The sequence below is a fragment of the Macaca nemestrina genome, chromosome 2 (assembly GCF_043159975.1).
Source record: "Macaca nemestrina isolate mMacNem1 chromosome 2, mMacNem.hap1, whole genome shotgun sequence".
Classification (NCBI taxonomy): domain Eukaryota; kingdom Metazoa; phylum Chordata; class Mammalia; order Primates; family Cercopithecidae; genus Macaca; species Macaca nemestrina.
Window position 1 is genome coordinate 58,670,217 of NC_092126.1, and position 15,700 is coordinate 58,685,916.

The window sequence follows — 15,700 nt, forward strand, 5'->3', positions numbered from 1 at the left end:
CATGCTGGCCAATGTTTACCACGTCTCAGGTTGCTCATACAAAGTTCAAAAGGTGCTTTTGAGCTCATTGAAATTGCTGTTTTTTTAAAAATGACCTAGCTCACTGAGTTGTTTTTTTTTTTTCTCTCTCTCTCGCATTGTTTTGTTTTTTATTTTTTTAAATTTTTTGTAGACATGGGGTTTTGCCATATTGCCCAGGCTGGTCTTGAACTCCTGGGCTCAAGCAGTCTGCTCATCTCTGTCTCCCAAAGTGCTATGATTACAGGTGTGAGCCTCCATGCCCAGCCTTACTGAGATTTTTTAAAAAAATAAATTTGATTTATGTCATATTATTCTTCTGGATGTATTATAAATCTAGCAATATACTTTGTATATTTTTATATGACAGGGAACGACTAATTAAAAAGTGTGTTGCAATCCAAATTTGTAAGTAAATTTTGATTAGATTTTACAATGCCTTTTTCTTTGAAATACAGATGAAACAGATTTATCTGCAAACTCAAAATGAGTTAGAGAGTACCTTAAATTGGATAAAGGGACTAAGTATACCTTTATTATGTGAGTGGGCATGTGTGGCAAACTGGAGAGCATGTGCAGCTTGAAGGTGCAAGCCTCTTTATGATTCCAGTTGGTTGTAGTTTTACAGGAGTGAAGGCCCAGTGTTTCCAGATTCTTTTTTCCCTAAAGAAAATCCAGAAATCTGAATTTTTGTGAAATTCCTGATATTAAAATGTTTAAATTTTTTGAGTGAATACTGATGGCCAGTGTAGATGTATTAATGGCCAGGAGAGGAACATAGGCCTCAGTTTGGAGTTTTCCCTTAGTGTAGTAGTTTGACTCCCAAGTTAACCCATGCTCTGCAAATTGTAAGGTAGCTAAATTATACTACTGGCCTGATTTCTGAGAGCAGGGCATGTGGGGCAGAATTGTTATTAGCTCCCTTTCCTGGGCTCAGGGAAAATTGCTGGGGATGGTGGATGCTGTAAACAGGCAAAGTTAGGTAATTTATACTTTCTATTCTGCCGTCTTTTGTTGTAGAGTATTTTGCTCTGAGCTACCCAGGGCCTTCATAATACCTTCAGTTGTTCTGTGACCTGCTAGGCTCTGAGAAGACCCGTGTTTTCACCATCTCCAGAATTCTTTTTTTTTTTTTTTTTTTTTTTTTGAGACGGAGTCTTGCTCAGTCACCCAGGCTGGAGAGCGGTGGCGCGATCTCTGCTCACTGCAAGCTCCGCCTCCCGGGTTCTCGCCATTCTCCTGTCTCAGCCTCCCGAGTAGCTGGGACTACAGGCGCCCGCCACTACGCCCGGCTAGTTTTTTGTATTTTTAGTAGAGACGGGGTTTCACCGTGTTAGACAGGATGGTCTCGATCTCCCGACCTCGTGATCCGCCCGTCTTGGCCTCCCAAAGTGCTGGGATTACAGGCTTGAGCCACCGCGCCCGGCCCAGAATTCTTATGTACTTCTTCCACTGATAAGGAAACAAGTAAAACAAATCCATGCTAAATATCACAGATAGAAACATTGGTATTGTCTATTTGGAAGTTTGTGCTTATTAACAAGTAAATGCTTGATAGACTTCTAAACATTGCAGTAAAGTACAGTAAAAATAATTAAACTGTGTAGGATGGTAATTCGCTGTGATATAATTAGAATTTGCTACATTCTACCAAAAACAACAAAATTTCTGAATCTGTGTTGTTTCCCTCAGTGGCACAAGGGAGAGAGGGCATAGACCTTGTGTAAAAATTAACAGAGATTCTTCACTGATTATTCCTTAAATCACAGTGCTATTATCATCTCTGGAGGACCTAATTCTGTGTATGCTGAAGATGCTCCCTGGTTTGATCCAGCAATATTCACTATTGGCAAGCCTGTTCTTGGAATTTGCTATGGCATGCAGGTATGTCAGCAAATTTGTTTTGAAAGCTTACTTATATTTTATTCTGTTTGTGACTCATACTGTATTAGTATTTTCTCTCTTTAGGATATTTAGGATTAGTTGGATGAGATAACTTGCGCAAATATTACAAATATGTGAATTGCCACACTAGTATGGCAGAACTGGCCTGATAGGGAATCTATTTCCAGAGTAGTAAGTATACTATTTCATGTAACAAAACACTATCCATTTAAAAAATCCTTGGACATGCAAATTTACATAAAATTTTCAGAAATAGTACACAGAGCTCCTGTATACCTTTATCTAATACTCCAGTTGTTGACATTTTTGAACCGTTTGAAAGTTGCACACGTGATGCCCTGTTACTTATATTTCCTAAATATTAGGACACTCTCACTGCCTAACCACAGTACAACTATCCAGATCAGAAAAGTTAACATTGACTTATTGTTAGAATCTAATCCACAGACTCCTTCACATTTCAGTTTGTCTCATTAATATCCCTTATAGGCCACAGATCAGTCAGGACTATGTATTGTTTTTAGTTGTTGTTTCTTTAGACTCTTTCAGTCTGAAACAGTTCCTCAGTGTTTCCTTCTCTTTCATGACCATGAAAGTATTTTTAAAAAGTATGTGTTAGTTATTTTGTAGAACATTTCCCAACTTTGGTGTCTGTGATGATTCCTCATTGTTAGATTCAGGTTATGAACTTTTGTCAGGAGTATCACAGAATTTGTGCTGTGCTTCTCAGAGCATCTTATCAGGCGGCACACGGTGTGGATTTGTGGCATGACGGGTGATGTTAACTTGGATTATTTGATCAAGATGGTATCTGTCAGGTGTCTCCACTGTAACATTAATTAATAAGTATATGTACCTTGGTTTTATATCGAAAGTAAGAATAGGCCAGGCGTGGTGGCTGACGCCTGTAATCCTAGCACTTTGGGAGGCTGAGGTGGGCAGATCACCTGGTCAGGAGTTTGAGACCAGCCTGACCAACATGGGGAAACCCCCGTCTCTACTAAAAATACAAAATTAGCTGGGCGTGGTGGCACATGCCTGTAATCCCAGCTCCTTGGGAGGCTGAGTCAGGAGAATCGCTTAAACCCGGGAGGTGGAGGTTGCGGTGTGCGGAGATCATGCCATTGCACTCCAGCCTGAATGACAAGAGCGAAACTCCTCAAAAAAAAAAAAAAAAAAAAAGTAAGAATAAGTAGGGACTTACTGAGATCTTGAGATAAGGTACTCGTCTTCTTTTCTTTCTTTTTTTTTCCAAATACTTTGTTTTTAGAGTGGTTTTACATTCACAGCAAAATTAAGGTACAGAAATATCTTAAATACCTCCAACCGCTACACATGCATAGCTTCTCCCATTATCAGTATCCCACACCAGTGTTACATTTGATATAACTGATGAACCTACATCAACACATCATTATTCCCAAAGTCTTTAGTTTACATTAGGGTTCATTCTTGATTTTTGTACATTCTATTGTTTTGGACAAATGTGTAATGACATGTATCTACCATTGTAGTAGTATGCATAGTATTTTGACTGCCTAATCCTTTACCTATTCATCCCCCAACTCCTGGCAACCACTCAAATTTTTTTTATCATCTTTATAGTTTTGCCTTTTTCAGAATGTCATATAGTTGGAATCATACAGTATGTAGCCTTTTCAGATTGGCTTCTTTCACTTAGTAATGTGCATTTAAAGTTCTTCCATGTCTTTTCAGTCTGGGTAGCTAATTTCTTTTTAGCACTGAATAATATTCCTTTGTATGGATGTATCACAGTTCATTCACTCACTTACTCATTCCGTAAGTGACAGTTTACTTACTCATCTACTAACATCTTGGTGACTTCCAAGTTTCGGTAATTATGAATAAAGCTGCTGTGAACATCCATGTACAGGTTTTTGTGTGGACATCAATGTTCGTCTTTTTCAGTAAATTCTAAGGAGAATGATTACTAAATCGTTTTTTAAGAGTATGTTTAGTTTTGTAAGAAATTGCCAAAACTGTGTTCCAAAGTAGGTGTACAATTTTGCATTTTATAGTAAAAGCCTCTTTTTCCCTTTCAGTGTTCTTTGAAAAGTGATTATGAATTTGACTTGGCAAAAAGATTTTTCCATCTAGTAGTCTTAGAAGAGCCTGTACCCTGATTGAGTTGAATGTTGGATATTGGCTGGCTTCTTTTTTTTTGGTCCCAGGGTGTCATATATTTATATAATTTACTGATTTTCTTTGTCAGAGTACTCAATGTTAATCATATAGCACAACTTATAATTATATTAAATGGTTGTTAGTATATTGAGAGGCATTGTAACTTCTCCTAAGGAAGAATCTCACAAGATATATTTTTAGGGCCTACTTAGAGTGAAATATGTCTGAAAAATGCTCCTTTAATTTAAGAGATAATGGCTTAGTGTTTCCCTATTATGTCAGTTTCCTGATATAATTATAAGGCCAAATTGTTCTGTCATTCGATAGGATATCTTACAGCCAAAGCCAGGCCTGCTGATGTTAAATGCGTAACAATTTTTGCCTTTATTATCATCTGAACTTTTGTAGTAAGATAATGGGATATGCCGATCTTGGTTATTTGGGCAGAATTTGTCCTTCCATAAAATAAGGATATAGATGATGCTGTCTAGCTAATGTATTGTTTGTAAAGGGCTGCCACTTAGTGACTAGGTTGGGTAATTTTAGGACCTAAGTGTGTACCTTTGCCCCCCATGACATTCTGAAATTTGAGCAATTTCAGTGTCTTATATACCATCTTTTCCCATTAACTGGACTCTCCTGACAGAGTCTTTCTAATTGCTTCCTCGTGATTCTTTGCTTTAGAAGAAAAATATCTATACTGCTCCCTTTTATATCTCTTACTGATTTACACCCCCCAGCATAAAAAAACAGAATATCGGTAGAGCTTTTGAAACTTTCTTTGTATGTCTCCATTCACATTCTTCTCTTCCTATCAGTGGCGACCAACTTTCCTGAATTTTATTATTCATTCCCTTTCTTTTTTATAGTTTTATACATATGTTTGTATTCCTAAATAATATATTTGTTTTGTCTATTGACCTATATATAAGTGAAGTCATACTACATGTATTATTTTCAACTTTGGTTTTGAGATTCGTTCATGTTAGTACATTTTACTGTAAATTATTCATTTTCACTATTGAATTTGTTTGAATATAGCATGTTACTTTTACATTCCAGTGTTCATACTGTTAGCTTTCTAGTTTTTTTCTATTTAGACAATATTGCCATGAATGTTTTTGTACTTGTTTTCTGGTGTTATACATACACAAAATTTTCTCCAGGGTAACTGGCAGTAGGAATGCTGGGTCATAATGTACATTTTCAGTGTCACTAGGTAAATGATAATTTTTTCCCTCAATGTATGTTCCCACAACAATATATAAAAACATCTTCTGCTCTATATCCCTGCCAACCCTTGACATGATTAGATTTCTTTTTGTATTTTCTTATCTGCAAAGGTATTAAATGGGGGTCACATTGTAGTCTCAAAGTTAATTTTCCTTGTTATTGTAAGATTCGTATGTTTATTTGCCATTTGTGTCTGCTTTACTATAGATACTTGTTCTTTTTTTTTTGTTTTTGTTTTTGTTTTTGTTTTTGTTTTTGTTTTTGTTTTGAGACGGAGTCTCGCTCTGTAGCCCAGGCTGGAGTGCAGTGGCCGGATCTCAGCTCACTGCAAGCTCCGCCTCCCGGGTTCACGCCATTCTCCGGCCTCAGCCTCCAGAGTAGCTGGGACTACAGGCGCCCGCCACCTCGCCCGGCTAGTTTTTTGTGTTTCTTTAGTAGAGACGGGGTTTCACCGTGTTCGCCAGGATGGTCTCGATCTCCTGACCTCGTGATCCGCCCGTCTCGGCCTCCCAAAGTGCTGGGATTACAGGCTTGAGCCACCGCGCCCGGCCATACTTGTTCATTTTTATATCAAATTGTCTTTGTTATTGTGTTGTGGGAGCCTTTATATATTCTGGATACTAAACTTTTCCCAACTGTATATTATTGCAGATACCTTCTGGATTGTGACTTGTCTCTTCACTCTTTATGGTTTCACTTGGCTTTTTATATACTCTCACAAGATTTTGTCAAATTATTTTTATTGGGCAGAATTTCCTTCCCTTTCTCCCTTCTCATTCTAAAACTTAGAAAACTTTGATATATAAGAAAGATAAGAGGAGCTGATCTGATTGGATGGTGGACCTGGAGTACTATATGGGATTCCTTGAGGCAGTTAGAACCTCGGGGTTTATCAGGAATCCATACTGGCCATATACTTTGCTAGGTAGGGCCCTTGGGCTGTAAAGAGACCTGAAGACAGGGAGGAGAGAACATAGTCTGTTTTGATAATCACTCTAGTTCGAATGGACTGGAGTAGAAAATGAGGGGGAAGGTGAAATGAAAAATTAGACAAGGGTCAGGTAAGGAAGTCTTGTGTTTAATATAAGGAACTTGGATTTTATCCTGTAGACCAGGCGTCAGTAAACTATGGCCTATAGACCAAATCTGGCCTACCCCCTGTTTTTGCATGACCTGCAAGCAAAGAATGATTTTTTTACATTGTTAAATGATTGGGAAATTGAAAAAAATTATATTTTGTGATGTGTGAAAATAAAATTCAAGTCTGTGTCCATAAATAAGGTTTTATTGGAATAGTCACACCCATTTCTTTATAAGTATGGATGCTTTTGAGCTACAGTGGCAAGAACTGAATAGTTGGTACAGACACAGTAGGGCCTGCAGAGGCTAATATTTTTCTCTGGCCCTTTACAGAAAGTTTACCAACCCTTGCTGTAGATGCTAGAGCGCTAATGAAGAATTTAATCATAGACTAATAGAATCATCTTTATACTGTAGTAGCTAACATTGGTAGGTCTCTAGAACATTGCTGGAAGATGGGCAAGACTAGAGTCAAGGGAACTGATTAGATCGTAGCAATGTTTCTTAAACTGCATGTTAGTTAATGTGCTACAGTAAAGAGTTTTGTTTCTGAGTCTTTAGTTTGACAAATACTGTGTTAAACAAGTGCTAGCAGGTGTCCTTTCCTGCTGGAGCGAACACAAACCTTTATTGTGGGACAGTATATTGTGAATACCTAAAAGGAGAATGTAGAGGGCACTGTTTGGTAATGGTTTTGAAGAATATGCTACTCTGAGTTACAAGAATGAACATTTATTTAAGTCTGTCTTATTTTCTGTCAGGGGCTGGGTCAACCTGCATTACACATGATTAAGGCAGATATCTTCTGATACCTGTTGTGGAACAGATACACTAAGATGAGTGGGAGTGTTTATATCACTGCAGATTTAATGTTTGCAAAAATCTTGTGTATATTTATCTGAGGTGGGAAGTTTGGGACATGTAAATGATAAATAAGAAAAGAAGATTGATTAACAGAGGAGGTGCTGAATTGAAGAGACCATTTGAAATCAGTCTATAAACCTATGGGACTTGAACAGATGAGCTTAACTGAAAGGCCAGATTTTCCTGCTTCTCGCATCTTTACAGCGCAGCCTTCGGCAGGCTTTCAGACTGTTCCTTTGGAGCCAAAGATTTAAATAGCTTGGAGAAATTTATTGTCTAATTCTTGTTCTGGTACAAGGTTCTTGTTGTTTGCTGTAGCTTTTTCCAAACTCAGAATACCTTTTAAAATGCTTTTAAATCAAACTCAGATGTAAGTAATTAAGATATCTATTTTTAAGCAGATGAATTCATTAAAGTACACTAAGTGGAAAATCTGCCAGTGTTTAACAAAACTTAACCGCAGGTCAAATTTTGAATCCAATTTTGTTTTATAACAATGCCTGTTAATAACTGTATAGTTATATATAACAATACCAAATGATCTACATTTATTAAACTCCTTTTATTTTGGGGATACAGATATATCAGGTGTTCTGAAAAGAAATAATATAAATTATTAAATCAGTGTAACAAAATGGGTATTTTTCTTTTGTTTCTATTAACATTAATTTTTTTCTTTGAACAGATGATGAATAAGGTATTTGGAGGTACTGTGCACAAAAAAAGTGTTAGAGAAGATGGAGTTTTCAACATTAGTGTGGATAATACATGTTCATTATTCAGGTATTACATTTTTAGATGAATAAGAACAATAGTAATTAATTTAAAGTTGATACTGTTATTTTTCACAATTGGAGATTCTATAATTCATAAACAAAATTAAGGGTATAGTAGTGACCACAAGTGTAATTGTCACGTTTGCCTTCCAGTTGAGTGTCAAGACAACATGGGATGGTGGTGATGTTAATAGGGAGTAAGGAAGGTATTTAAGAAATTTGAAAACACCTGTGCAGTTGTGGAACCCTATTTGGAATCATATATAGTGATACCAACATTTGTATTTTCCCTTTTCACTCTTTGATCTGTTTTTAAAGATTATTATTTTTCTTTTTCTTTTTTTTTTTTGTTTTGTTTTTGAGATGGAGTCTTGCTCTGCCACCCGGGCTGGAGTGCAGTGCCACCATCTCAGCTCACTGCAACCTGCGCCTCTTGGGTTCAAGCGATTCTTCTGCCTCAGCCTCCCGAGTAGCTGGGACTACAGGTGTGAGCCACCACACCCGGCTAATTTTTGTATTTTTAGTGGAGACAGGGTGTCATCATATTGGCCAGGCTGGTCTCAAACTCCTAGACCTCGTGATCCGTCCACCTTGGCCTCCCAGAGTGCTGGGATTACAGGCATGAGCCACCGTGCCCTGCCGAAGATTACTATTTTTCTTTTTTTTTTTTTTTTTTTTTTTGAGACGGAGTCTCGCTGTGTCTCCCAGGCTGGAGTGCAGTGGTGTGATCTCGGCTCACTGCAAGCTCCGCCTCCCGGGTTCACGCCATTCTCCCGCCTCAGCCTCCCAAGTAGCTGGGACTACAGGCGCCCGCCACCACGCCCGGCTAGTTTTTTTTTGTATTTTTAGTAGAGACGGGGTTTCACCATGTTAGCCAGGATAGTCTCGATCTCCTGACCTCGTGATCCACCCGCCTCGGCCTCCCAAAGTGCTGGGATTACAGGCTTGAGCCACCGCGCCCGGCCAAGATTACTATTTTTCAAAGGAAGATTAATAAAAAAGCCAAGGTTGCTCAGAATAATTTTTTAAACTGAAGTTATTGCCAAAATGAGTTTGAAAGCCAGTTCTTGTTCAGCTTCATAATGGAGAGGTGTTGACACATACACTCATCCTTATTTCATGTGACTAATCTTGAGAACCATTTCAGGAATCTTGTTTGTGATATACCAGAAGAAGCTTTAAACAAAGATTTGGTTAAGATTTGACATTTTTCTGTCTTTCTAGTTCTAAAATTCTGAGACTCTATCACAACCTATACTATTCCTAAACAATGATGACAACAACAAACCCCAAAATATCTTTTTGGCATTAATGTACTTTATCTTCTTGCTTTATTTTTAATTTACATTTTTATTCCTTAATGTTTATTATTTATTTTGTAATTTAATTTAATTTTTTTTTTTGAGATGGAGTCTTGCTCTGTCGCATGCCCAGGCTGGAGTGCAGTGGCATGATCTCGGCTCACTGAAACCTCCACCTCCCAGGTTCAAGTGATTCTCCCACCTCAGTCTCCTGAGTAGCTGGGATTATAGGCGAATTTTTTTGTATTTTTAGTAGGGACTGAGTTTCACCATATTGGCCAGGCTGGTCTTGAACTCCTGACCTCAGGTGATCTGCCTCAGGCTCCCAAAGTGCTGGGATTACAGGCATGAGCCAGCACACCTGGCCATGCCTTAATATTATTTAATATTGAGTTCTTACATTATTTTCCATAACGTAAACAGTATATTTTTATGATTGATTTGTTTGAATCAGGGTCCAGAGAAAGTCTACATGTTACATTTGATTAATGTTACTTAAATCTCTTAAGTAACACTTTCTTAACTAAGTATCATTAATTTGTTTGGCACTAGAGGTCCACATTGGTACTGGGTTGTAATTGTTTCTAGGACTTCCAGATAACAGAGTTGGGCAGTACCTAGTCTTTTAGAATTAGAAAACAGAATCATTAGTGTATACTTATTTCCAGTTAATATGAAAGATTATTGGAGTTTTACCTAACTCTTTTGATTTTGTATCTCCTTACTCTTTTTTTTTTTTTTTTTTTTTTGAGACAGAGTCTCGCTCTGCCGCCCAGGCTGGAGTGCAGTGGCGTGATCTAGGCTCACTGCAAGCTCCGCCTCCCGGGTTCACGCCATTCTCCTGCCTCAGCCTCCCGAGTAGCTGGGACTACAGGTGCCCGCCACCTCGCCCGGCTAGTTTTTTTGTATTTTTTAGTAGAGACGGGGTTTCACCGTGTCAGCCAGGATTGTCTCCATCTCCTGACCTGGTGATCCGCCCATCTCGGCCTCCCAAAGTGCTGGGATTACAGGCTTGAGCCACCGCGCCCGGCCATCTCCTTACTCTTAAGCTGAAAATGTTGATTGCTAATTATATTATTTGTTTTAACCTACCATGTGCCTGTATCTATACTGTACTTACAGTTACAGGATAATAGTTTTAGTACTGAGTCCTATTACTACTTACATAAGACTACCGAATGAAGTGTTAAGATCTTTGAAATACCTCTGTTCTTAACATAAATCTCAACAGATATATAATATTGAAATTATTGTTCTATACTCTCTTAAAATTATTCCTGGGTGTCTGGTTATACTACCAACTACATATATTTATTTGTTCTAGTTTCCTTCCAGTTTTTATGGATTGCCTTTTTTAAGATTTATCGTTTTTTTATTGGCTTTATTTGTAATGGGCACAATATTTGAATGCTAGCAGTATTCCATTGTCACTTTTTTCTGTTTTTCTAATCATGTATGGCAAGCTTGTGTTTCTAAAACAAAAGAACCCAGGAATCATGTTTTTAATTAAGATATTTGTGTGTTTTATTTTTTGTATGTTTAGGGGCCTTCAGAAGGAAGAAGTTGTTTTGCTTACACATGGAGATAGTGTAGACAAAGTAGCTGATGGATTCAAGGTTGTGGCACGTTCTGGAAACATAGTAGCAGGTGAAAATTCTAAAAGTTTTGCAGAGTTCATTTTAAAAACTTTATCTGAAGAGTAAGCATATGCTTCTGTATGAGGTACTCTTTGATTTTTCCTTTTTCTTCTGATTTTTCTTCTCTTTTTTAAAAGATAATAATGAATGTAGGATTAACTGTTATGAAGGGAATTTAATAATAAGAGGATTATCCAGAAATCTCTCACTTACTGGTTTACTGGTTTGCTTTGAAATACTTTGAAAAATGTTCATCCTAATATAAGCTTCTCAAACATAAAACACTATACTTTTATGACTCAGGAAAAATTTGAGAACTTGCTCTCTTCCTACTATACTATATTCAGAGTTACTTGTCTTTTATTCCTTTCTTAGGTATACATAGCCCATAGCACCCAAATAAGTACTCAAGAGATTTCCCTGAACCAGGGTTGGCAAACTGTGACTTGTGGGTCAAATCTCGTCTTTTGCCCTTTTTTAATGTCCAGGAGCTAAGAATGTTTTTACATTGTTAAAGGGTTATAATAAAATACAGGGACTGTATATGCTGCACAGAGCCTAAACTATTTACTCTCTAGTCCTTTGCAGAAAGTTTGCTGACCCATGCTCTTAAACCATTTTGTTCTCTACTTTTTTGAGGAAGGGAAATTGACTTTCTGGCTGTTTGGGGTTTTGACTTGCTTACTTGAATAATGTAAATGGTCACTAATAGTCCTGGAAGTCAGTGAAAGAAAAAGGTGGGTTTATCAATAAAGTTCTGTTTGAGATGCCACAGCTAAATAATAAGTTGAAAAAAAGATTTGTCATGGATATGCTGAATTTAGTAAACTGCCTGCAGTTACTTAACAGACATTAGCATAGGAATGCTCAAGAATGGTTTTACTTCATAAAAAAAAGATCAACAGTGGTAGATAGGCTTGTGTATTTTTATTCATCCAACAAACATTTGAGTACTTATTATGTGTCGTGCACAGTTCTAGGTGTCAAGGATTTAGCAATGAATAAAACAGGCCAGGTGTGGTGACTCTCACTTGAGAGTCTGTGACTCAGCACTTTGAGAGACTGTGGAAGGTGGATAGCTTGAGGCTAGGAGTTCGAAACCAGCCTGGGCACCATAGTGAGACTCCATCTCTACATAAAAATAATTTAAAAAAAATTAACCAGGTGTAGTGATGCACATTTGCAGTCCTAGCTACTCAGGAGGCTGAGGTAGAAGAATCATTTGATCCTAAGAGATCACGGCTGTGTTGAGCTGTGGTTGCACCCCTACACTCCATCCTGGGCAACAGAGCAAGACCCCCTCTCTTAAAAAGAAAACAAAACCTAAAACCAATATAGCAAAAATTCTTGTTTAACACTGGAAAAAAAGGAAAGTAAACAATAAAGAAATACAGAATATGTCAGAGTCAGATAGTGTTTACATTGAAAAACTAAGGGGGAAGAGGGTATTCTGGAATATGGATGATTAGGGTTGTTGCAATTTTATAGGCTATTCAGGGAAGGCATTCCTATAAGATGACACTGGACACGAAGAAAATAAGTGCTAACCTTTTTGGATATTTGGGGAAAGAGGAAACAGCAGTAGAGATCCTGGGTGGGTACCATATTTGAGGAGCAGCAAGGAATCCACGTGGTTGGAGCAGAGTAAGCATGACGGGGAGAGTGAAAGAAGGTGAAGTTAGAGAAGTAGTTGGATGCCAGAACACAGGACCTTTTGGCCACTCCTATACTTTGGCTTTACTCATAGTGAGGTGGGGTTTTAAATGAAGGAGAGATGTGATCTAATTTCAGGATTAAGCTGTGATGAGGAGAAAAGATACAGGGTGAAAGAGAAGCAAGAAGACGAGCTAGGAATTTATTGTAGTAACGAGGAGAGAGACAGTGTTGTCAGGATCAAGATAGTAGTGATAGATGCAGGAGGAAGATAAAAGGGGAGGGTACCTGGAGAATCTCTCACCAGCCTGCCTACTGGGAGAACAGGGTGGAGCCACAGGAAGTTCTCACCCTTTGCAGGAGGGAGGAGCCTGGCCTTTCCTGTTCCTGTGTGGTGACCTGGGATTCAATCTGTGAGATGGGGGCCTGTTAACAGGAAGCCTTCCACTTTGCTGAGAGATTTTTCCTTTTTTCTCAATAAATTCCATTACTTCTTACCTTTCAAAGTGTCTGCGTGCCTAACTTTTCCTGGTTATGGGAAAAGAACCCGGTTTTTTTTATAACAGTAGAAGAGGAAGTTGTTAGGACCAGGTTGACAGAGGTGGAAGTTGACAGGACTAGGGTAATAGAGGTAGACGTTGTTAGGAGTGATTGGATTCCACTGTTTTGAAGGGAGAGACACAAGATTTGCTGTTAGATTGAATATGGAGTGAGGAAGAAAAAGTAGAATCAAGTTTTAACTCCCAAGTTTTTTGGCCTGAGGAACCAAAAGGAAAATGTTTCTATTACCTGATTGGAAAGACCTCAGGAGTTTGAGTTTGCAATATTAAATTCAAGGTGCTGTATTAAACATCAAAACAAAGGTGCTGAGTAGGCAGTTGTATATGTGAGCCTGGACTTCAGAGGAGAAAACTGGACTGGAGGTATAAATTTGGGAGTCTACCGGCATACAGACAGAATTTTAAGGTGATGAGAGTGTGAGATCTCTCAATGTTTAGAAAAGAGATTTAAGGGCTGAGGACTGAGTAACTTCCATGTATAGAGATGGGCAAGATGGAGAGGAACCAGCAAAGGAGATTCAGAAGGAATAGACAGTAAAATAAGTAAACCAAGAGAGTGGTATCCTGAGAGCCAAATAAGGTGTGAAGTACTGTGGTATAGTAGAGTGAGTATGAGTTAGGGAGCCTGTCAGGCCTGATTTAGTTACTTAATTACCTGAGAATTCATACAAGTTTCTCGATATCTCAGAGCCATAAAATAGGGGTAACACATGCACATGTAAAATACCTAGCCTAACATCTATTGCCCCGTAGGTAATATTTGCTGGAAACACATTAGTCAAGTAGGTGAATATATATTTGTGGTTAATAGTAGTCAAGAAAGAAACAGTATATTCTGACAAGTCTGATATATGAGATTCTTTTAATATGAGAACTTGGTAGCTGTACAATGCATATGAAAGCCATGTGCAACATGAGAACCAAAACTGAATTATCAATGCACTAGATAGACAAGGCAACTGAAGTAACTTGGGTGGAGAGGTGAGAATACTGTTAAATAATCTCTGTGTGGGACTTAATGTACCATCCTCTAGCCCATTAATTGCTGTGTCAAGAAAGACCTTTATAAAGAAAGGTTACAGCAATGTAGTTTTTGTCTTTGTTCTGTATTTATTTTTCCTATAGCTAAAAATCCAGTGAGACATATCAGTTTTAACATTTATAGAGGAAGAAGGCTGTGTGCAGTGGCCCACACCCATAATCCCAGCACTTTGGGAGGCCAAGGCAGGAGGATTCCTTGAGCCCAGGAGTTCAGCAAGGCAACAGGATAAAACCCCATCTCTTCAAAATATTTAGAAATTAGCTGAGTGTGGTGGCACGCACCTGTCATTCCAGCTACTTAAGAGGCTGAGGTGAAAGGATCACTTGAGCCCAGGAGATCGAGACTATAGTGAGCTATGATTACGCCACTGCACTCCAGCCTGGGTGACAGAGCAGTAAATACCCTGCCTAAAAAATAAAATAGGCCAGGCTCGGTGGCTCACGCCTGTAATCCCAGCCCTTTGGGTGGCCGAGACGGATCACAAGGTCAGGAGATCAAGACCAGCCTGGCCAATATGGTGAAACTCCGTCTCTACTAAAAATATTTAAAAAATTAGCTGAGCGTGGTGGCAGGCACCTGTAGTCCCAGCTACTCGGGAGACTGAGGCAGAAGAATCGCTTGGACGTGGGAGGCAGAGGTGGCAGTGAGCCGAGATCGCACCACTGTACTACACCCTGGGCGACAGAGTGAGACTCCGTCTCAAAACAAAACAAAACAAAAGAAAAAAACAAATAAAATAAAATAAAATAAAATAAAATTGGCTGGGAGCAGTGGCTCATGCCTGTAATCCTAGCATTTGGGAGGCTGAGGCAGGTGGATCACTTGAGGCCAGGAGTTCGAGGCCACCTGGCCAACATATTGAAACCCCATCTGTACTAGAAATACAAAAAATTAGCTGGGTGTGGTGGCACACATCTGTAATGCCAGCTGCTTGGGAGCCTGCGGCATGAGAATTGTTTGAACCCAGGAGGCGGAGGTTGCAGTGAGCCGAGATCATGCCATTGCACTCCAGCCTGGGTGACATAGTGAGACTCTGTCTCAAAAAAAAAAAAAAATTTAAACCATAGAGGCAGAGATTGTGAGAAATTAATTGTGGTTATTGCTTGAGTCTTTTCAGCATGAAAAAATTTTAATTTGTGACTATTTTCTCTATAAAGGTATAGCAAATGAATCTAAAAAATTATATGGAGCACAGTTCCACCCTGAAGTTGGCCTTACAGAAAATGGAAAAGTAATACTGAAGAATTTCCTTTATGATATAGCTGGGTGCAGTGGAACCTTCACGGTGCAGAACAGAGAACTTGAGTGCATTCGAGAGATCAAAGAGAGAGTAGGCACGTCAAAAGTTTTGGTAAGCAATTTATTATCTAGAAGTCTACAAATTTATATCAATAATGGTGGAATCCAGGAGCTAGAGTCCTCAACACAGCCCTTAAATGTTCTATAATTTTAGAGTGTTTTTCCAGTCACCATACATATCTTTGAT

The 15,700-nt window shown here is 38.6% G+C and overlaps 1 protein-coding gene across 3 annotated transcripts in view; it reads left to right on the forward strand.

Moving 5' to 3' along the window:
* Positions 1-15,700, forward strand: part of LOC105488600 (guanine monophosphate synthase) — a 73,291-nt gene that overhangs the window by 31,083 nt on the left and 26,508 nt on the right. For all 3 annotated transcript variants that reach the window (XM_071091127.1, XM_071091126.1, XM_071091128.1), the window contains exons 3-6: positions 1,788-1,902; positions 7,931-8,028; positions 10,866-10,969; positions 15,372-15,565. In XM_071091127.1, the coding sequence (XP_070947228.1) occupies positions 1,788-1,902; positions 7,931-8,028; positions 10,866-10,969; positions 15,372-15,565 (511 nt within the window). The remainder of the gene's footprint in view (positions 1-1,787; positions 1,903-7,930; positions 8,029-10,865; positions 10,970-15,371; positions 15,566-15,700) is intronic.